Source organism: Dysidea avara, chromosome 8, assembly GCF_963678975.1.
Source record: "Dysidea avara chromosome 8, odDysAvar1.4, whole genome shotgun sequence".
Lineage (NCBI taxonomy): Eukaryota > Metazoa > Porifera > Demospongiae > Dictyoceratida > Dysideidae > Dysidea > Dysidea avara.
In genome coordinates, this window is record NC_089279.1 from 11,458,998 (window position 1) to 11,483,494 (window position 24,497).

Below are 24,497 nucleotides of genomic sequence, written 5' to 3' on the forward strand. Positions count from 1 at the left end.
GGCTGTGCATATTATTTATATGACTTGCATTCGCCCCCGACTTGACCTTTCAACTTACTTTATGAAGTAATTACTATTGCCCACGCTATGTTGATGTGGCTTAAGTCTACTATTGCCCACGCTATGTTGATGTGGCTTAAGTCTACTAATTGCCCACGCTATTTTGATGTGGCTTAAGTCTATGGTATAGGTCAGATCAGCAATTAATGTGGGCGGAAGGATTTATATTATTTATTATCAGCTACATAGTTGAAGATTTTTTTTGTCAAAAAGACAGGGTGGCATCAAAAGGGATAGCCTGTACAAGGATGCTTCTATAGCTATATAGTTAATACAAAAACAATATTGTAGACAAAAAACAAACCAGGTTGATTAAAAAGTCAATGGAAACAAAGTGAAATTGTAGCGGAGCCTCGACTGGATCGAGCCTTACAAAATGCAGCAACCCAAGCAAGCTTGGTCAGTATAGCTAACTACAATATGGAATGGCATTAATGAAAGATGTGTTCACAAAGAAAGAATATCGGTAAGAGTTTATAGTGGCCTGTAGAGGGACTAGGGACTATATGGAGAGAGTGCTGCCTGGTACACAAGTGGAATTTAGGTTAAATTGTATGGGGGTAGAGTATTGGTTGTGCAGAGCATCATATTGGAAGGAAACACAGAGGTATTTTTAACAAACTGCCTTGCAGGATATACCCTCTAACTCAAAATGTGGCTTTTTTGCATGCATTCTCTACTCTAGGTAGTTGAACTTAAAAGTTACTTAATTCAGTAATGGTTGCATTTAGCCACTCATGGTATAAAATCATTAATGGCTATAATGTGGCAAGGAAAACAACGACACGGGTGGGGATGAGAAACTAATAGAGTATAACCACCAATGTTTGAGATCAGACATGATAGCTATTTCTTTAACTGCACAAAGAAAATTCTTACTTTTGCGATGCCAAATTAAAGAAATCAGAAAATGCAGAGCAAGAACTATTCCTTGAGGTACTCCTGAAGATTCAAAACTTTTTTTCTCCATTACTATCATTTCAGTGTTGTGTTCTACCAAACAAAAAACTCTTGATCCATTTGAGAAGAGGGCCATTGATTCCAAGATGGCTCAACTTATGAAAAACACACATGCGGCTTTTAAAACCATAGTCGCATCGGCTGAATGTATATATGTACAAGTAATCAAAGAATTCTGTAAGTTTAGGATGAAATAATTGATTGTATTATATTGTTCAAATCAGTTCATGGATAAGATGACACCAAGGTGCAATGAGTGTTGCCAGGATGAGAGTTGAGAGTTTGGTGTGAGTTGTTTTTTTTATAAAATACAAAGACATTTAATCTGATGGCACATATTAGAAGTGTACCACTTGGGAAACTTAAATGAATTGGTTCCAATTTTGGGGAAAAATAGCTATATAGGTCCATTCCCTAGCAACCATTATTCTTAATAAAGAACTATGTCTGATAGTTGTTCAAAGTCAGTGTGAGACAAATAGTGGGTGACGCCAAATGGCTTTAAATGATCAGCAGTAAAAAGTAAGGAAACAAGATTAGACGACTACTTGCTAAAATGAAACACACTTTAATCCCTACTTTTGGCTAATTTGATGGTCTCATTTCAAGATGCTAGGGATTAAAGTGTGTCTCATTTTAGCAAGTAGTCGTCTAATCTTGTTTCAGGGAGTATTTAAAAGCATATGGTGTGCATGTGGTCTGCGTGCGACTTACATATGTAACACTGAACTGAGGAGGCAACCAAGTGATCAGATGATATCAGTTAGTGAGGGACAATATCTTCATTGCTAGTGATTATGATGGGGATTTCCTTGATTGTGAGTTGCTCATATCAAAAAGAGCAACTCTTACACTCTCCAAATGTATGCTAGGTCTGGTTGTAAAATACAAAGCTCTGCTGAAAGTCACCTCTGTTACACAATCTTAAATTTGGCCACTTGTGAAGCTCATGCACATCAAATAGTCATGTATATTGAATGTAAAGCTATTCTTATGAACACTGAGGACATCAGCTACATTGCACCATTCAATAGTATATATAGACACCCACAATGACCGCACCTAGATTTTTGTGCATTTAATTGTACTATGCTTCTCTGACGGTAGCAGCTATCTACTACCCTTGCATGGCCTGCATATACACAATCCAAGTCATTCTCTTGTCTAAAATGACAAGGACATTATCTAATAGAGCAGTCAATCGCTCTAACATAATGATCAGCTATTGTATTATCACATTAAATCAACATTTGAATAATTATCTCTGACAAGCAAGTTGATGTCATTTACTTAGATATAAAGAAAGCTTTTGACAGCATCCAAGTTAGCTACTTAGCAAGCTTTACAGCTGTGGTATTCAAGGAAAATTGTGAAAGTGGTTTCAGAGCTACTTATCTGATAGCATCCAGCATGTTTGTGTTACCAATCATTATCTACTCCATTGCCAGTCCTATCAAGAGTCCCCCAATGGACATTTACCTTTTTATTATTTACATTTACTATCTTGTGCTGCTACCAACTGTAAAACTCCATTAAATTTATACTGCTTGCAACTTCCATGATATTACTACCTGATGCAGGTAGGTATATGTAATAGTTACATTATGACTATGAGGAATTTTCCTGATTTATATGTCCAAGCCTGAGGACTAATGGCCTGAGGGTGCAGGCATATAATTATATTAGGTGAGTGGTATAAGTGATATATACCACTTGGGCATGCTTACTGAAACTACATTCACTCCATTAGTTTTATAAATGGGTGCCTGAACTATAATTGTGGATAAGAGTGTGGGCTACAGTCAGTACTTGTGAAATGTTTTTTCAGCCTGTGTACACAGTGCTTTTCTAAGAAGTAATTGCAGTTTTAGTGGTAACAATTTCTAGCTACATAGCCACTTAAAGTAAGCTAAGGCACTAAAGCATAAATTTACTTACTTTTAAAAAAAATGTCTGAGTAATTTTTTCATGTGGTTCTGTATAGAAAAAATAACCAAAAATGACAAAATCATGTAGCTAAATGATTACCTGTTAAATTGCAGTAGTCCCACTCAAGTGCAAATATAATCTATCATCTGTTGCTATTCTGAACACCACAGCCTGGTATTATATGACCTCTCAACTTGCAATTGGCATATATGTTGCTATTACACTAATTGTACTGCTTTATTTTTCCACACAATGAATTAGCAAAATAAATACTTTAGGCCACTTCAATACAGCAATTTAATGTGGGTGGACTAAATAATTTATTTATGTAGCCTAAATAATGCTACTTCACACTACAAAGTTGATGTTTTATAGTTATATCAATTATTTTTGGGAAAATTTGAAGCATTATAATGGAAACTAAAATGCCTGGAGATGCTTTACTCTATTCAGCCCTTCTAAAATCAATACTCTTGCTGAACTGCGCATTTGTGTGCTACACCGACATTGTTATACATGCCTGTATGCCACAATATTATTGTCATCAGCACACATAACTAAAGCTAAGAAAAAAGCGGCATAAGTAAGTCAAGCTTATGGAACCTAAAATCCAACTATACTCTACATGACTACACAGCAGTAGTTCAAATGTCTAAAATGGTTTATCAGGAATGTTTGGAAGGTGGCTGCATATCTTTTCCCAATTGAGTAGCCTCAACGACTTCAGCATCACTGAAAAAATAGTTGTTGATTGCTTTTGTCTTCTTTGTCATTGGGTTGTAGTACGTAAACTGATAATTCCCAATCTGTATCTTCTCTATGGACTGAAGCATTACAAGATAACCATTTTGTATTTGTGCTATGGCAGCTGAAGCATCAGTGAGTATCTGTTTAGTGTCTCCTACAATCACTATGACTGACTGAACTGGAAAGTAATGGTTGATTACTTCATTGGACAAATTCTCAAAGAACTTTCTAACAACTGTACTACCTATGTATACATTAAACAAATAAAAAGGTTTGGTGTGGTTGTTCAACTTACTTGCAATTTTAGTAATATCCTGAAACCGACCAAGTGACTGGGCTTTAATGCCTTTAACATCTCCAGTGCAATTGTAGTGTTGAAGCATCCACTGCAATGGCTGGAAAATGCCATCTATCTTTGCAGTGTAGTCAGCAATTTCCCCAACTTTTCCTATTGCCATCTCCAGTTTATCAACATTTGGATCTAAGTTGTCAAACTGACTACAAACTCCATTGAGCCAATGAGCAATGGTGAATCCATCTTTTCCAGTAGTGGATACATACTCCTTGATATCAGAGATAGTGCTTTGGAGTTGGGCAATACGCTGATGATAAGTAGTGGCAACAGCATCTATGCGAGGTTTAAACTTTCCAGCCTTGTCCAAACTGTAAGAATGCTGCAGTAAACTGCGGTACCTCTCTGCTTGTGTCTTCCAATTATCAAGTGAGCTACTCAGTTTGTTAATAGTAGCAGTTAAAGTAGGGCTGTTAGCAGCTGCAATAGGCTGCAAAACAAATAAATTATTTGTAGAAAGTACATGTTTGTGTGTGTGTGCACACATGCGTGTGTCACAGCATCTCTGTGTGTAAATCTTCCAAGAAGTCATATAATTATGTGATACACCTTTCATGGCAATGAATATATTGTTTGATGTATAGGAGCATACAAATTAATACTCTTGAGTTGTGGATGAAAATAATAGAACATGGCATACATAGTGTGTCTTATCTTTGAACTATTAAATTAGCTTACTAACATTTATATTCCTGTTTCTAGCAAGTATACTCACATGGCTTAAGAATAGATTGAATTGTTAAAACATACTCACTATCCAAGATTTGTGAAATTTAACTCAGTTTTGAAAATGCACTTTTTAAATTAATATATACAGGACCATGCATACCTGAACTGAATTAGACAGAGCAGTAGCAGACTGCACTAGTTGATTCATTGCTGTGTCAAGCTCACCAGCAGCTTTTAGCTCATCTGCTAGACTACTCGTCAGTGCAGGAAGAAATATACTAAGGTCTGGAAATGTCTGCAAGAATTGAAGGAGGTCATGCAGAAACTTTGCTCCATTAATCAACTGTGATAGCTTAGCATGTAATTCTGCTGGGATTCCCATCTGCTCCTTTACTTTAGCGAGGAACTGCTGCAACTGCCCTCCAAGAGTAAGCACTGGTTGTAATCCCACACTGATAGCATCGATATCTTTAATAAGCTGATCAACATCTGACCAATCAGTAGGAGAGGATGGTGGGTTTGGAGCAGCAACAGCAGCAAAAGTGATTTGTGGAGTAGTAAGGACTACTGTCTGTTTTGCTTTTGCCTTGCTTTTTTTACCGGCTTTCAGTTGCAAAAACACCATCTAGTGAAAGGCAAGGGAATGCTTACACTAGTTTTTATTGCCAGTGAATATTATAATATACTTACATTTTCTTCAGAGGGATGGTTCACATTAAGTGGTGGCATTGGGAGAGGAGGAGGTGGGAAAGAAAGTGGGTTAACAGCGGTACCAGACACTGCACTAAGGACAGCAGCCATGAGGACTTGTGTTGGATCTGACGAGTAATCTTTTACTGCTGCAGCAAACTATGGAGCAAATGGAGTACACACATACTGTAGCTATGTCTACTTGTACTGCATTCATACAAATGTAGCCATCTGGTAATGAAAAAGCATGTTATTGCATAATCCATATACAGTTTAAGAAAAGAGAATACGTAGAGTAACTATATACAGCGGGTCACACGAGTTCCAAATTGATGATAAGTAAGTGTTTGTGAATTGTTACTCCATCCATTCCTAGTTATTATATTAGACAGCCAAATATATTGCATTTGTTTACCATTCTCCTAGCTACATAATCGCAAGAAAATCTAATATACGTATAGCATGCTGATAAAGTAAGCCTTTAAAATTTTTCTCTTTAACTGATCCACTTTAATTTCATAATAAGTATAAACAAAGCAATATAGATTAAAATACTTCTTCATCATTCTGTAAACACACAACTATAGTTGGCCCTCATGCATTGTCACTGCAAGTCAAGAAAACATGTCTGCTTTGCAGTGGTTTAGCATTGCTACTCCTTGCAATTGCTTGTACCAAAATGCACTTTTGATAAAAGGTCTGGCATATGACACAGAAAACTAAACCATACATCTAAGTAGGTGGTCTGTATAAGGTGGAAGTTTTCAAAGTTAAATTGCAAAGGGCTTAGATACAGTTTGATTTTTAGTATCAATTTAATACACTTAACGGAATTTACTTAGCTATTTTATATGTACCTGCTCTACATCAGCTGCCCCAGTAGCACAATCAGACATTGATGTACTTGCACTCATCATCTTATCAAGATCAAAAGCCTGTTCTATCTTCGTCAATAACTCAGCAAAGTGGAGAGGACCAGTTATCTTGGACATAAAACCATTAACCAAGCTTTGTAAACCAAGTCCCTGTTTGGTGCACTCACATAAGTAATGTGATACAAATGTGTATGGCAATTTTTCATGCTTACTTTCATGATGCTATCAATAACTGGTTGAACCACTTCCTTGAACACACATGATGCAGCATCTAGTGCCCACTTTATTGGTGCAATGGCATTTTCAACTCGTCCAACAACATTTCCAATTTCATTGAAGACACCTGTGACAGAGTTTATGTGGTCAGCAATCGGTTGAAACACAGATGTATAAAAATCTTCCATTGCATCAAATGCAGGCTTCAGTACAGAGCTTATAACATTTAAGGCTTCTTCAAAGACTTTTTTCACAACCTACATAAAAGAAGTGCATAAATACATCTTATTAGTTGCTCTGGACTCCTTGTTCTCCTTGAACTACAGTTGTAGTGAGCAGCACACAGAATAGTGATTCATGCATACTCATGAAGCCAGTGTAAATCTAATGCTGAATTAACTGTGGGGTAAAAGTTGCAACTATATTATAGGGTATAGCTTTGATTGCTTTATTAGAGCAGTACCTTGGTTGCTCTATTAGAGTATCTTCATTTTTTCATGCATTGGGACTGTGGGAGGTGAAAAGGAAGGTGTTTGTGAGGGTGTAATCCTTGCACATGTGTAAATCCTAAATGGTAAGTAACTATAATATACAAAGAGTGTAGGGAGAGTATTTAACTGTGCATAACAATTAAAGCATCAACCCAAGAAGCTTGTAGAAACCTGGGAAAAACCCCATTTATACTGTATACATACACATCCAATAAGCATGACCACCTAACTAGTAACTTACATCATAAGGTGGTTTTATTGCTTTTCCTATACTCTCAAATTTTCCCATCAAGTCTTTGAGGCGGTCAGCTGGTGCTGTGCCTTCAAGAAGGTTTACCAACACAGACACAATTTGCCAACCAAAGTACAATACTTGAACTGTGTTAGTCCATGTTGGAACACTGTATAGTTGAGAAGGAGAGCATACTGTTGCAGCTAGTTAACATACAACTACAGCACTTTGTACAAAAACATATGTGACCAGATTTTACTGACAAAACCGATCCAAATCGCACATCAGGCAAAATCAAACTAACACCACCAGTGGATAGCTACACTATCGTACTACTAGTTTTGACCCTCAGTACTACTCAAACTACACGAGGCTGGTTTTAACAGATGTCTTTTCTGGGTGGTGTGGAGTGCTCAAATGGCGGTTTCAGGCCTTGTGAAGGACCTGGCTTGGCAAGAATCAGTGGTTTACTGGTGGACAGCCTTATAATGTTGGCCAGACGTGTTCCCTGTTGATTTTGCTACATATCAGCCACTGAGGAGCCAGCACAGCCCTGTAATCTCGTGTCTGGATTCCAATCGTGGTCTGCCTCCATTTTGAGGTCTATCTCTTGCCCTCCCCGCCACCCTCCACCCTCCACCCTCCACCCCCTACTTCGCTCGTCCAACTGCTCAGATTTTCCATCTTATTTGGCGGGAAACTCTACAAGCCACTACAAGTACTGAACGTGGCCTGAAAAGTAACAGATCAGTTGATGCATCTTTTGTGTAAATTTCATACGCCGCCCGGCGTGCTTGCTATCCTTGGAGAGTTATGCTGGCTTCAATTCTTCAAAATCGTTTATCTCGAAACTTCTAATGTGCGATTTGGATCGTTTTTCCAAAATCCAGTCACATATACTACCTGTAAGGAAACATGAAGCTAATATGCATTACCGTAATTTGCTTTTTTTCGTTGTAAAATAATTGTCGTATGCAAAATTTGTACGAAAATTTCTTGCACGAAAAATTTCATACAAGTAAATCATACAAAAATATTTTTACACGAAAATTTTTATCAAGAAAAAAATTTTGCACGAAAATAAAGCGAATTACGGTAGCTCATTACATTACAGTGAAAAAAAGAGAGTTGACACCTGACCATGAAGTACAATTTATCTTTTAACCGGAAGTTTCCTACATCATATACTATTAGTGGTAACATAATCATTACTAAACAATCACATAAAGATCTCGGAGTTACATTAAGTGATAAGTTTGGCTTTCTACCTGGTAGATCTACCCTACAGCAGTTGTTATTATTCATCAATGAACTATTGGAAGCGAAAAGAACAAACAAGGTATCAGATGTCATTTATCTAGACTTTAAGAAAGCCTTCGACTCTATTAATCATACCAAGTTACTACACAAAATAAGATCTTTTGGCATTACTGGAACATTATTTAACTGGTTTGTAACATATCTTTCTAATCGTGTACAATATGTCTGAGTCAACAACAGTCTCTCAGAGTTTCTACCGGTTCAGACATCATGTTTTTCATCAAATCTATCAAAAATCCAACCAGTAGTTTCAATATTCACCATTTCATTTCCTTCTCTACCAGTGCCAGATCAGGAGGCTTCAAATTACATCACAATCCCTCCACCACTAACAAGCAACGACACTTTTACTTTGTAAGGATCTGTCGCTTATGGAATGCGCTTCCATTAATTGACATTAATCTGTCTATTGACACTATCAGGAACAGAGCAAGGTCCCACTTCTGGAATCATTTCATTCATAACTTTGACCCCCTCAATCCCCATACACTGCACTACCACTGTCCCTGTAGTCGGTGTGTTACTGATCATTTCTCGATTAACCACACAGTTTTAGACAATTTATCATGTGATCTTTTATTATTATTTTATAATTACTACTTTGGCTGTAGGCACAAGCCTACAGACCTTTAGTACACCATGTGTATTGTCAATTCTTGTATCTGTGTGTGTACCTAAGGTCATGCTTGTATGTGTGTACCATAAAGCATTAATAAATAAATAAAAAATAAATAAATAATTCTGTGATCTCTTGGCACTTTTAATTGTATAATGATCCTTATTAATTATCTCAGTGAAGCCACACTTCATAGAAATTACTGAAACTGTATAACAATTACCACACAGTCCAGTAAGGTGTTTAGTTACCACCTTTGACAACAGGAATTAAGTGCTTATTTTAAACAGCAAATGCAAATATGATACACAACAACACATTCCAAATGCTCACAAAGTAATGTTGCTAAGGCCACTCCAAATAAGACTGTAGTTTCCCGTCCTGAGGTTTTCGTTTTTTGGTGGGGGCGAGAGGCTTATTATCATTATTCATTATTAAAGATTCGACTGCTCTACAAGAGTATCTCAATCTTGAGAGGATTCAAGGTCATGAAAATGGCTTTTTTTACAAGCTAGCAACCATTAGAACTGTTCATTTTAGGTTTCATTGTGCTTTTTAACAACGCTTCATGAGAAGTTTCCAGAAAGCAGCACAGGAAGTGGTTTTGGAAAAATAATGACAATAATGACCATTTAATGCAGGTGCCCAGATGTGATGCGGGCGGAGGACGGGAAACTACACTCTCATTTGGAGTGGCCTAACCAAAATGCAGTGTCAGTATAAAATATGACCAACTTTTAGAAAATCACCTGCATATGGACACATTTGACACCTAAAATATTTAATAATTAGCTAAATACCTGTATAAGCTCTATGGTATAAATCCACTTATTAACGATTTTAATCAATTCTCATATTTTTGAAACTGGATCCTACACTTAACAGCATCACCCTCAACAGTAAAATTCTAATTATTTCGTGTATGACCATATGGGTGATTTTCGGTCACAAATATTTATGCAAGCCATATACACCAAAGTATTTGCTAGTCTGTTACTGTTCTTGGATAGAGGCCTTTTATATCACAGCAGTTATAGAATAGCTATCTATTTATTGACGCTAGTATTCTGCTGTGCTTCAGACTCATGTCAATAATATTCTGCTCCTGCTGCAATGCAGCTATAGCTATAGATTATTTTCTTACCCATACTTTGTTTTGTTTACTTCACTTTCTTGTACATCATTAATTTAATGTACATTAGGCTATCAGTGCAAGTCACTAAATACTCTCAGAATTGTATGCAGTGATTAACTACCTGGTTTGATGTGTATAGCTCAAAGGAAGGAGTCTAAGGATACGCTTTTCATAAGTACTATCGACCTACACTACAGATAATTAAGTTAAAATGGCCGGGGCATTCAATACATGGTTCCTATAAAATACACACTTGTCTGTTATGCATCCATACTGGCTGTACTTGGTTGCATGACACACTATCATGTGTCTTGATCTTCAAAACAACCAGGCCTTTCTAAGATGTAATGAAAAAGTGGAAGCCATACAAGTAATGGCTGCAATAGTATATCTCTTAGAGAGAGGGACCATCAGTAATGATGAAATATGAACAAGTAACAGGAAAAAAAGATTACCCAAGTATGTGAGTCCTTGGGAAGCATGCAACCACAAAGAGGACTAAGTATTGAGGGTATGGCAAGGATTCGATCCTATAGTTAAGAAACATGGTTGTAGGCCTTAGGAACAGTGCAAGGGCAGTAGAGACACCTTTATTTGGGGGGGGGGGGGGGGCTTGTGGTCTGGCTTGCTGGAGCCATGGCCTAATTGTAAGTGGAAGACCAAAAAAGGTCACTACCTGCTGGCAATAGTTGTCCTCTACCAACTAGACTATATTTCCTTATTTGCTACACTTCTCCTCTAAGAATAGTGTGACTGCTCTATTAGAGTATCTCGAATTATTGATGCTGTTGAGCTAGGCTCTCCATCACAGCTACAGATAATTTTATTATTAGTGATTATTGTACAGAACTCAAAGTTGAGTGTAAAAGTACAAATTAATTATAAAGATTACTTAAACTGTTCTTGAATTGAGACAAGGACTCTATTCATGATTGCAAAAAAAGGCTAATGACCCAATGGGGGGCTAGCCAACATACGGTGTTGTATTATTACAGCTTAAATAACTAGCTACGTAACTATTTCAGTACTGACTGCTTCCAATCGAGTTAACTATATTCGTCGAGCATCATCGCACGTGCCACAACTGTACTCCAACAAATTCATCCAGTCCGGTAGAGCTAATACTTTAGTGCAAATACAAGTTACTTTATGTTAGTCACAGCCTGTGCTGCAGTCCTAGCACACTGCTAACAGGATGACGTATTCACTCACTTCACTCGGCGAAATTCAAATGCCATGTATTGCACAAAATTCCACCTGTCTTGCTAGCAGAACTTGTAAGCTTGACTGATCCACCTGACTGACTGACTGACAAAGTAAAAACAGACTGCACTGCCGTACGTACAAAGGTCCAGTGTGATCGATTCGATAAAATAAACTTGGTACATTTATTTAGCTAACACTTTATCACCTCGTAGGCAGCAGGTTCGTAGCGTCATCTGGTCTCCTTTGTCACTTGTGAGTTGTGACTCCTGCTGCGGAGAAGCGGGTCACTCTTTTTAGATTCAAAAATGTTCTATCACGCGAGTAATCTAGGCTAAATATAGAAGTATGTCTCTAATATTTTCGTTTAATGGGTTCACGAGCGAGTTGAATGTAAATTGTGTGCGCATTCACTAGCAACCCCTGGTGATACCGCGTAGTAGTGTACATAATTTACAGTCATTTGCGTGTCAGTTTAATACTGGTAAACTTGTGACTAAGGTTTTTAAAAAATCATTTAGTGATGGGGGGGGGGGGGAAATGCCCCCCCTTAGCTACGCCTCTGCTCCTAGGATCAGGAACAGCGCCCCTAGGATTAGGAACAGCGCTCCTAGAGCATACCTACTTTCCGGAAAGGGACGGAACAATTCCGGAAAATGCTACATTCAGTGACTACTTTACGGGATGGGACGTAAAAAATAACGCTCTATTGGACTATCCTTTGAACTGACAGATTGAGCGACCTTCATGTACCAATAGTTGGGCCACCACTACGCCACATCTACCGGGAATGTAGCGTCGGTAGCTCCTTCGCTAAAATATAACTCAGCGCGAGGCCGCGTGAAATAAAGAAGCATGTGCTGTGCACCTGCTCACACCTGCAGGTGCTAGCTAAGAGAGCACATGGCACACAGCTGAAACGAATGATTGTGATTTAATACAGATGAAAGGTCATCAGTTAAACCTGATCGAATAACTTTATGGAACCTGCCATCCATGTCCTTTAAACCTCACCTGCAAACATCCTACACTGTATAGGCAACAATGTTATATCCAAAGTGACTACTCTATAGAGATCTGGGTATCATTACCTCATCAGATTTAGACTGGAGACCCCACCACCAACACATAATATCAAAGGCTTATCGGATGTTAGGATTATTACGACGTTCTTTTTCAACTAATATAAACCAAGAAACATCTATATATCACTAGTCAGATCCCAATTAATGTTTTGTTCAACACTATGGAAACCATATTTATTAAAAGATATCAGACAACTAAAACAGCTTCAGTGTCGCACAACAAAGTACATATTGAATGACTATACCAGCTACTATATATAAATCTCGATTACTTGAGCTCAAAATTTTGCCATTAATGTATGTTTTGGACATCATAAAGTTAAAAAAACCTTTAAATCCCTACAAATGCATTTAATATCACTGACTATATTAAATTCATTTCGGGAAACACACGATCAGGATCTAGCTATAAACTGCAACACATAAGATGTTTCCAGCAGTAACTTCTATTTCAACAGACTCCCTCATATATGGAATGTTTTACCAATAATAAATTACAATCTTAGCCTACCTACTATCAAGTACAAACTTACAAACTTTCTATGGAATCATTTTGAACTAAATTTTGATCCTGAAAATGCATGCACTTTTTGTTTTGTTTGTTTCTGTTGTAATAAGTCTCCCAAACCTCCCAACTTTGATCATCTGTAACCCTTGCTTTAAATGAGTTTTATTATGATATAAGCAACTATAACTAATCTTAATAACTACTTACTCCTGGCCACTGGCACTGGATATCAGTGGACCTTCAGCATACACTAGATTTTAAGGACTACTAATGTTTATACTGTATCTTGTTGTATGTATGCTGTAAAGCAAATAATAAATAAATAAAATCCCTATGCCTTATTGCTGGCACAAGGTACACGACATACGCGTATGGTACAGCAGCAACAATTCTTCTACTGAAGGAGTTGGGAGTAACCTTAGCAGGTACACCGCCATTCATATGTGAGAGACACATAAGTATGTGTTGTGTAAATCTGTTCCGGTGTTATTCATTTATAGCTTTACTGAGCTTCACCAGCTCAGTATGACTGATAGTGCACATAAGTATGTAGCTAAAGAATTAAGGTGTCCCTCACAAATTTTCTATAGCTACTCTGGACATCTCACATCTATTACACAGGACTTGGTTGGTAAAGGATTCCACAATCTTGATTGCTGGTGATAAAATATTGGGACTGGGATGATGATTTAAAAGCTATCGTATAGCTAAAAATACAATTAGCTCCTATATCACTCTGTATCAGTATTTGGTTACCAATTTACAAGGTTGAAAGGCCAAGGGCTTGCATACATAATGGTCCATTGTGGCATACAGCAATATGAGGAGTATTGTATTCATCATATCCACTATGTAAAATTGAGCAGCAGTAGGCCTGCACCAATCATGCCAGCACAATTTGATGGTTGGTTGGTTGGTTGATTGGTGGTAGTGCCCGTGGAGATAGATTCTTTGTTTTTATAAATGAAGATTGTCCATGTCATTTGTAACACTGTCGCAAAAGGAGGTTGATAGCTGGAGAGTATGAATGGCCAGTCACTTTTGAGTCAGTATTTGATAGTAGAGGCAAGCCTTTAGGCAAAAATATGAAGTCTGGCACTGCTCTTTCTTTATGCGTAGGCTCACTATTATAGGCTCTGCAATGTTATTTAAAATGCAAACAAACAAAAATTTGGGATTTTAGAAATAAAAATTAAAGAAACAAGGGAGGTCACCTACACCTGAAGATAATCTATTGGACATTTGACTTCTAATTCAGCTATTGTTCTTGCATGTCATTTGTAAATGGTACATAAATAAAGTTCTATGTAGATATACTCGTTTTGTTGTGTAACAATCTGCACTCTAATCTAGCAGTGTTGATTTTTTATTCTATAATGAATCAATACCTCCAGCCTGCCTGCATGTGTTTAGAAAATGTATCTCCCACCTGCTTCTGTTAAAAAAAAACGCAAAATAGGAAACTAGCAATCAACTTTACCTGGTCTTATGTTATGAGCTATTGCTAAATCAACATAAGTTGATAACTGCTTGCTTAGCTAAAGGACAATGAAATAACTATTAATGATATGTGCATAATGCATTCACCTTGTCTAGTGGGATGCTGGGTTAATCAGCCACCAACACGACTAGCAAGCTACTTACTTATGTGTCTCACTTTGAGCAATATATCATTATGGACACATCTCCGCCTTTTGGTTTGACTGGTGGTGTGCAACAAACCCAAGGCACTTCCACTAATTCCTTGAAGAATCCTGGCCGCTTCGTCGGTAGTATAGGGCGTACAACGGTTTCTACAGTAAGGAACAGGAACGGTAGGCTCCATAATATCACATTAAGTTCGTTGCTTGATTTGCTGTAGCAGTGGCCATGCGCTTAATTTGCACCTGCAGGTGTCAACACGTGCTTCGTTAGTCATGTTATTCCACGAGCCCCGCGCTGAGTTATATTTTAGCGAAGGAGCTACCGAGGCTACATTCCCGGTAGATGTGGCGTAGTGGTGGCCCAACTATTGGTGCATGAAGGTCACTCAATCTGTCAGTTCAAAGGATAGTCCAATAGAACGTTATTTTTTTACTTCCCGTCCGTAAAGTAGTAATGTAGCATTTTCCGGAATTGTTCGTCCCGTTCCGGAAAGTAGGTATGCCCCGCTCCTAGTATAAGTTTAGGGAAACCGCTCCTAGGATTAGGAACAGCGCTTCTAGGATAAGGAACGTTTGGATTAGGAAGACGCGCAACGTCACGTTTTTTAGCCATTAGGTTAGGTTAGGGTATGGGTTAGACCAAGAGTTAATAATAAGAGAGGAGAGTGTCTAACGCCGTATAGTCCTGTAATAGATGATTGCGCAGAAGTTAAACGGCTTCTTTTCCGCGTAACGTACAGACTGGCTAGTATATTTTCGAATTTAACCACAAAGGCTATCCCAGACACAAGGGCGTGCGTTCAACTCGATGTTCAAGTTCACCACGAAGAGCATCGTTCTGTTGCGTAAAGAAGTGTGGCTGTTAACCTCAAAGATAACTCTGGGGGAGAGCGTCTGAGAAACCAATAAACACTGAACCAAAGGTGGAGAATCGCTTCGAATTTTCACTGCGTCGCCATGTTACCCTACCTTTGAGCATTCTTCAATTGAAGGAGCACTGTTCCCTGTACATATCAGCTCAGTCTTTAATTCAGTCTTCGAATATTCTCGAGGATTCATCATGGTTTTTAAAATATTTTTTAATATTTTTTTTATCCCGGGCTTGATGGACTGCCCTTGCCTACCACCCATCATGGTGCGGCTAAACTAATTGCGGTAAGGAAACGAACAAATACTAGAACCCTATACGTTACACGGAAAGGAAGCCGTTTAACTTCTGCACAATCATCTATTACAGGCCTATACAGTGTTAGACACTCTCCTCTCTTATTATTAACTCTTGGTTAGACTATATACAAGTACACGAAAAAAATTGGAATTTTCAACTAGTGTAGGGACCATAGCACATCGTAGTCTGGCGCCGCCCGCCCCTTCGCATAAAGTAAGGGTCTGGTGAAATACAGATACTAAATCATTCCTAGCGCCCAGATTCGGCGCTAGCCAATTAGTGCATGCCAATGGCGTTCACACAGAAATCGCCTTGGCAACACAATGCTTTTGTTCGAATTGAAGTGCAATCATCTGACGTAACATATCGAAAGTAATGTAAGAATGTTTGCTGATGACACAAAAATCTATTCTGTTATTCAGAGCTTTGACGATCACCTTAGGCTGCAAAGTGATGTTGACTGATTGTTGCAGTGGTCCCACACATGGTTGCTTCGGTTCAATATAGCTAAATGTAAGCTGATGCGGATTGGTAACTTTGCTCCGTTCACCTACTCTATGCTGGACAGTTCTACCAACTTACCCTTTGAAATCACAGAAATGCAAGAAAAAAAAGATCTTGGTATTTGGTGCACTGAAGACCTGAAACCATCTCTACAGTGTCGTAAGGCTGCAACAAAAGCTATGCAAGTTCTTGGTTTGCTAAGAAGGTCCTTCAAACTTCTTTCTGTTGACTTGTAGACTTTTTTGTACAAAATGTATGTCAGACCTCACTTGGAGTATTGCATCCAGGTCTGGAGCTCTTACTTGGCGAAAGATATTGATCTCCTAGAGAAATGATCTCCTAGAGAAAGTACAGAGACGTGCCACCAAGTTATTACCTAGTTTATTTGATTTACCATACGAAACTCGACTAGAGAGACTTGGTTTATATTCACTGTACTGTAGACATCAAAGGGGAAATCTAATTGAGACCTCCAAGATATTGAATGGTTACTATGACATCAACCCTACCTCATTTTTCACTTTGAGTAATACGGATACCACCAGAGGTCACCACCGTAAACTTTTTAAATTTCGATCTCAGCTGCTAGTGAGGCATAATTTTTTCACCAACAGAGTAGTTAATTTGTGGAATTCTCTTCCAGCAGATGTTGTTTCTGCTCCAACCGTGGCATTATTTAAGAAGAATCTTGATGATTTATGGAGAACAACAAGATATGGACACTCTCAAAGGCCTGCGGCCTAGTTTGACAGTCTTGTACTGCCAAGCAATTTTTGTCCATTAATAATAATAATAATAATAAACAAGCATCACGTGCGCTGTCTAATTGAATTCCTTTTGAAATGATTAGGTATTTGTATTGGCTGTTGCTATTGTTCCGGCAGTCACGTGAATATAAATAAAACTTAAACAAAAAAGGTCCTCAAACGAAAAAAACGAAAAAACACAAAATGCTCGACCCTAACCCTAATACTAGAACTACTTTTCGCGTCCCCTAAAGTTGAATACTTGGGGCAACCTACTAGACGCGTTCCCTAAAGTTGAATGCTCGGGGCAACCTACTAAACGCGTTTCCTAAAGTCGAATACTCGGGCAACCTACTAGACGTGTGCCCTAAATTCGAATACTCGTGACATAGCATACAACTAGTGTGCTTGATAGTGAGAAATCTAGCGGACTGCCGGAACAATAGCACTGGCAAAATATTTCCGGCTGCCAGAACAATAGCAACTTCGAATTGTATTTCACCAGACCCTTACTTTTTGCGAAGGGGCGGGCGGCGCCAGACTAAGCACATCGATAAAAAGTACTGAAACAAGTTGGAGTAGTCCATGATATTAAATCACCGTAAAACAATAAGAAGCGCATGTAATCATTGTAACTATGTTTGTAATTGCTAAATTTTCCTGAGCTAATCAGCACTGAGTGCTGCCTGCTCAGTAATAATAAATAAATAAATAAACAAATCACTACTGTGCATTTCCTCGTGTACTTGTTTGTTAACTTTTTTGTAATAATTTTATTATGACTGGTAAACCCACACATACCGTATTTAAAATAGCACCGCGCGCCCCATATCAATTATCGTGTGAAAAGTGAAGTATCCATTACGCTTCATTGTCAGCTATGTTCAACCCGTTACACAGCATTTCGAATCAAGAACTGCTCGTAAAACACCTCTATAATCCATGCACACAAAAAGAAGAATAGTTCCGCGCCCCAATTATGTAGTCTGCAGGGCTTTCTTCTTAACGCCCCTGTCCGGGGTTTTTGCTGTGTGTATGCTGGCGGTCCATGCGGTGTTTTTGTAGGTCTGTGTAGGCTCTGTAGGTTTAGCTGCTTTTTCCTGCTTTTTGTCTTTTATAAATTAAATTAGGTTTAACTTCTAGCTAGAGATCGGGGAAGATGGGAGTGCCGTTTGGGCCGGAATAAAAAAATAAAAATAATATTAATTATGGTCTGAAAAATGAAGTATCCATTACGCTTCGTTGTCTGCTATGTTCAACCCGTTACACAGCAGTACGAATTAAGAACTGTATGAAAAGCACCTCTGCAATCAAGATAGCCACTATGAAAAACACGGACAATTTCCGTTACGAAGGGAAGCCATCACGTGCTTGCTCAAAATCGACATCTCTCCCTGTCAACAAAGACGAATGGGACACAAAGGAGGACACTGGTAAGTTGCATTGTACGTACTGCGTTATGCCAAAAGGCACCTGTTGGGCCAAAGCGACGTCGAACAGTAAAAAAATCAAGCCCGTAGCCTTAGCCGTTATCGAGTTACGCTTGTCTGAAGGCATCAGTCAGTTACTCAGCCAGTAGAAAATTCCGTCGAATAAATTTAAAAAAATCCGTACCAACTTGTTGAAAACGTTTCGGGTCGATCTGAAAGCTTGTTTGGGCTTAGTTTTGCCTAAACAATGCAAAACTAAGCCCAAACAAGCTTTCAGATCGAGCTTGTACAGGCTGCTGGAGGTGTTTTTGTCCCCTTGGTGGTTGAGTCCTTGGGTTTGTGGTCTGCTGCTAGTCGTCCTGTCTTGCAGGATATTGCTTTGAGGACAACCACCAGGAGTGGCATTTCTCGTGGCCTAGCATACCGCCATCTGCTAGAGCAACTCTCTGTTTGTCTGTGGCGCCACAATGCCCGGACATATTTACATCTATTTAGCCTGTTGCCTGGCAGTCCTTTGTGGGAGTTGAACTCTGTTTCATGCTCCCACGCCCTGCAGTTTGGTCTGTAGTCTGCAGGGCTTTCTTGTTAAGGCCTCTGTCCGGGGGTTTTGCTGTGTGTATGCTGGCGGTCCATGCGGTGTTTTTGTAGGCCTGTGTAGGCTCTGTAGGTTTAGCTGCTTTTTCTTTCTTCTGCTTTTTGTTATTTATAAATTAAATTAGGTTTAACTTCTAGCTAGAGATCGGGGAGGATGGGAGTAAAAAAAAAAAAAAAAACTAAACAATGCTGCCTCCGGCATTGTCGTCAGGGAAAATTGAGGCTGGTTTTTGGGTGATATTATTTCGTGGGCCTCGCCTACTCCTTTGTGGTCCCTACTATACAGTTACTATCGTACTGTATGATAGTAGTTGTAACATAGGTAACATAGGCACGAGTGATTTGCCTGAAATATACGCACAAGCACGAGGGAGCAGCGTGAGTGCGTATATTTCAGGCAAATCACAAGTGCCCATGTTACAACTAATATATTCTACTTGGGTGATTCACCTACAAGTGTGGGGAAACTGCAGGAATAGTTTTCGGGTGTATTTATTTGGGACCATGTGAATTTTGATTGTGGTTAATGTCGTAAGAGCAACGACAAGGTGCTGCAGTCTAACTAGTGGGGGTCAATCACTCTATTATGCTCAGTTACACTATAATATAATTGACGCACTTCAACTGATACCTGTTTATGCATCAAGAAAGACTCCAGATGGCAGATTTCTGATTTCTCTGCACGATTGCTATAATAGAATCTCTAAATTGGGTCACTCTAAGAGAATGCTGTAAGATTGCTAGATTATCCTTCTTCCATGATATTGTACACAAAGCTAGTATAGTAAATATACCACCACCACATTTTCTGAGGACAACTAGACACACTTGCCACCACCGCCCACTTCACTTTATCCACCCAAGCGCAAACACCACAGCATATCAAAATAGCTACTTTCCAAGAACTATCATTGATTGGAACTCATTATCGACCTCATTAATTGAAATCACTGATAAGAAATTATTTCTAGATAACATTTGTAGCTAATTGTACATATGTTCCCCCCTTGTAATCCCCTCTGTAATTTTCCCCTGGGCATAATCAGTAAACACTGCCTGCCCAGTAATAATAATTTTAAAAATAATAAATAAATGAATAGATTAAATCGTGCAAAACAATCTGCCACCTGGAGTCTTGTAAATCGTGTAGAGAAATCTGCCACCTGCATGGGGTTCTCCTTGATGCATAAACAACATAATAATTATAGTGTAACTGTGCATAATAGTGATTGACCACCACTAGCTAGACTGTAGGTTGATTTCATTTCGCTTTCGGTTTTTATAACTATCCCAGATAGTCTTCTGTTGCAGTGATTTTAATCATGCACACGTGCACGATAGTATGTCGTCCGGCCAAGGAAAGCGCGCGCGACAGACGATTTTGTGTAAACTTTAATTGGTCCAACCACCTTTAAGATATGCGCCTTCAAAATTCGTCCGTATTTATTCGTACCACTTACAAAAGTCGTTATAACTAGCACAAGCCTTGCATTATTTTCAAATTTGAAGGGTAGCTATAAAGAGCATGTTAGAACTCGCTAGAGCACGTGTACCTTCCAATATGTGTCTACAGATTGGTATAAGTGGTGCAAAGTTTAGTCAATGTACTCTCTAGTGTCACTAACATGTTATCTAAATAGGATGCCGTGATGCACTGGACAACAATTCAAGTTAGAAGGAAAACCTGAGACTGATAATTATCTAGCTACAAAATCGAAACAGGGCATTATATATTGCTAGTTATGTGCCTCACGTTCGCCCTCTTTCGAATATATAACGCTGTTGAAATTTAGCCGGTAGTTGTTGAATGTTATTTTAAAAACTTGGAAAAAGTTGTGACACAAGAAGGAATAATAAACAAAGAAAAAAGGTTGACGCAGCCAAAGTTCGGACTCATACATCCAGGTTTGGAGTACCCACGCTCTATACCACTGTACCACCTGTGCTTGCTGGCTACTCTTCTTCCTTTTGTACTATAAATGTTACAAATCTAAAATACTATATGCCACTTTCACACTTAACTTCAAGGTGTATAAGTGGTATAATAGCACTGATATCAGTGCTCAGGAACGCATCCCTCCTAGGAGGGATATAACTTAATGTAGAGATAAATGTCACAGCATGAGTGTAACCCTAAGTAAGCTTTACACTATCTCAAGAACCTATTACATGGATAACTCTCCCTTGTCCTAAGTTAATAGTTGCAAGTACTTAGGTGTCATCATCCAATCAGACCTAAAATGGAACATGCATGTCAACTACATAACAGCTAAAGCCAACAAAACCTTGGGATTTCTCAAACGTAATATCTCATGTGCCTCAATCCATGCTAAGAAATTAGCATACACAGTATTTATTCGTTCCTAACTCGAATATGCTGCAACAGTGTGGGTACCCTGGCAGTCTACCTTAATATCCCAGTTAGAGCAGATACAACGAAGAGCAGCCCGGTTTGTGACCAATACATACACATGTGACCCTACTGTTAGCGTAACTAACCTTATGGACCAGCTGGACTGGGAATCACTTGAAAGCAGACGATCAAAATTAAGATTATCCATGAAGTACAAAATTATCCACAATGAAATTGATATCCCATTTGATTTATATACCAACTTTGCAACATATTCCAGTACAAGAAATTACCATCCTTTTACCCTCCTATCATTGCAAGCATCAAAGACCTCATATCAGTCCTCATTTTGTCCAACAATTTCACTTTGGAATGATTTACTTAACCTAGCCAAAGACTCTAATTCACTTGAAGTATTTAAATCTATAATTAAATTATAATCTACTTACTGTATTAAATTTTTTTTTGGTGATTCGTCTGTACATTTTTCTTCATTTCTGAAATTATACAGTATAGGTAAATAATAATAAAAAAAAACTTGTATATACTACCTCCTATTCTCATTAATGCATTCCAAACATTCTCAGAAATCATATGATTTCTTTGATGAAACTCTGTGATCTCCTCTGCTTTAATATAGTGACACTTCACAGGATCAATAGTGGGTTTTAATTTTACAAAGTGAGCTAAAGCATAGATTATTATTATATTATTATTATTATTACTAGGACCGGGTCACACATAACCAAGTAAATTTGTTAGCGTATTAAACAACCTGTGGCTGCTTTGTTTAACTGTGATGCATAATAAATACAGTAGGACCTCCATTATCCAAACACCTGTGTGCCAGTTTAAATATGCACAGAGTTCCGTTCAACTACTCTAATGGAACATACACTTACTCTAATAGAACGTTCACCTAATGAAGAAATACTCTAATAGAGCAGCTACTAATAAAGAATGAATAATCAAGGTTTGGATAGTCAAGGTCCTATTGCATCAGCTGCTTGTATCACAATTGATGGTGGCCTCTCTACCTTGCCCCCATGGCCCTGATTATGCCACAAGAATGTAGATGTAGTGTCAGTTAGCAACACCATAAGAGCAACTTTTAGCTTGCAAGTAGGGCAGATTTTTTCAAGACCAAAAAATATGAAGAAAACCACCCACTTAACGACCTAACATTAATCGACATTAGTTTAAGTGGAATTCTGATGCTACACACTACAAATATGGTATGATAACAACATAAAAGCACGTAACAGTTGACAATATACAAAAATAATTTTTCAAGTGTTTATCTTTATCCATTAATAGCAAATTGAGACAGGTATTCAATTTATTTATCTTGCTACAAAACAAGAATACATGAAACTGCTTATTCCCACATTTGATATTCAACAAATACATGCAGTTACATGTATAGTATAGGGAACCTCACAGGGACATATTATTCTGAATAAAAAGTCTGACTGACTGACGAAATTACTCAAATACTGTACAAGAATGAGTAGCACAACTTAAACAACACTACATCATTTTTGCCAATGGATTTTATTCTAGCTAGTGAATGGATAGAAGTACGGCTATTCAAGAGCTGTTTCACGCTACCATTTCATATAAACAAAGTAACTGTGTTATTCCACATGATCATTAATCACAGGGTAATACAGTGTTATCCAATCCCTCGGGACCAAGACATGTTCAGATAATCAAACCCCATACATTTGTATACAGAGCTCAAATACTCTAATAGAACATATGTCATAAACAAAAGAGAACTCAATTCTGCTGTTCGGATAACCAAGTGTTCAGATAATCAAGGGAGCTAGCACTGTACATCATTTCACCACAGGAAGAAGACTGATATACCATTTTACCCTGTAAGAAATGTAACAGTAAACTAACGGGTGGGACACTACATATATAGCGTAGTTTACCCCGAGATTTAAACTAAGGTTTATTTGTTGGTCTAAGTTTTACATCAGAGTGACTATCAGTTATTAGTAATTGGTTTACTCTGAATTAATCACAAGCGGAGCTTATAATAAGAATTCCCTGTTCCCTGTACCATTAGAAAAAGACTACTGACACCACACAATCATCACCACTCACTACACCACATGCACATATGCATGCAGACACACACAGAGTAGAAGAGTAGTTATTCTGATAAATATTTTTTTCAAATTCCGTAGCAACTTGTTGGAAACATGTTGGGTCAATCTGAAGGCTTGTTTGGGCTTAGTTTTACCTAACCAATACTGCCACATCATCATTTGGGAAAAGTGAGGATGGTTTTTGGATGGGCCACACCCACGCCTTTGTGGTCCCTACTACACAGTATGATAACAGTACTATCGTACTGTACAATAAGTGAGCTGACAATCACTTCTCCAGTGTACGCACCTTCTCATTACTGCTAATTCCAATGCAAGTAAAATTCAGTAGAAGAACTGATAGACTTTAGGGCCTAGCTACATAAATACTAAAGTTTGGTAATATTCGGAAGGCATACCTTAGTGTGGTCCCTAGTAGGCCATGCACCCCACCCCTATCCCTAAGAAAATTAGACCATTGCGGTTGAGTCTCAGGGTGATTTCAGCAGTTTACTGTATACAGTACTTATTTTACTGTTGTACAAGAGTGACTGCTCTATTAGGGAAATTTTACAGAAAAGCAGGAAACATACTTTTCAGAAATTTTTTAACACTACACCCAACATGAGGCTGACTATTAGCAAGTAGCAACTACTTCTGTCTCCCTGCTGTATTAGAGTGACTGTTCTGTTGAATGTAAAAGAAACTGTACATGCTGCAATTCAGCAATCACGGAATATTTAGTTGTTAAAACAAATACTACATTTGACCAGTTATAGCTGAGGCTACTACAACTTTCAGCAAAGAAAACCCTGTGGCTACTATGTGAAGGCGGCTACCATGGGCTTGTGTGGCAGCAGCTCATGGTGTCT

At 38.3% G+C, this 24,497-nt stretch overlaps 1 protein-coding gene across 1 annotated transcript in view; it reads right to left on the bottom strand.

Annotated features, from left to right (window-relative positions):
- Positions 1 to 3,468: 3,468 nt before the first annotated feature.
- LOC136263448 (uncharacterized) overlaps positions 3,469 to 24,497 on the bottom strand; it is a 34,956-nt gene continuing 13,927 nt past the window's right edge. Inside the window, exons 2-8 of the mRNA XM_066057974.1 lie at positions 7,231 to 7,390; positions 6,495 to 6,755; positions 6,265 to 6,432; positions 5,408 to 5,566; positions 4,878 to 5,342; positions 3,992 to 4,478; positions 3,469 to 3,940 (exon numbers count right to left, since the gene is read on the bottom strand). Coding sequence (XP_065914046.1) covers positions 3,615 to 3,940; positions 3,992 to 4,478; positions 4,878 to 5,342; positions 5,408 to 5,566; positions 6,265 to 6,432; positions 6,495 to 6,755; positions 7,231 to 7,390 — 2,026 coding nt within the window. The 3' untranslated portion in view covers positions 3,469 to 3,614. The remainder of the gene's footprint in view (positions 3,941 to 3,991; positions 4,479 to 4,877; positions 5,343 to 5,407; positions 5,567 to 6,264; positions 6,433 to 6,494; positions 6,756 to 7,230; positions 7,391 to 24,497) is intronic.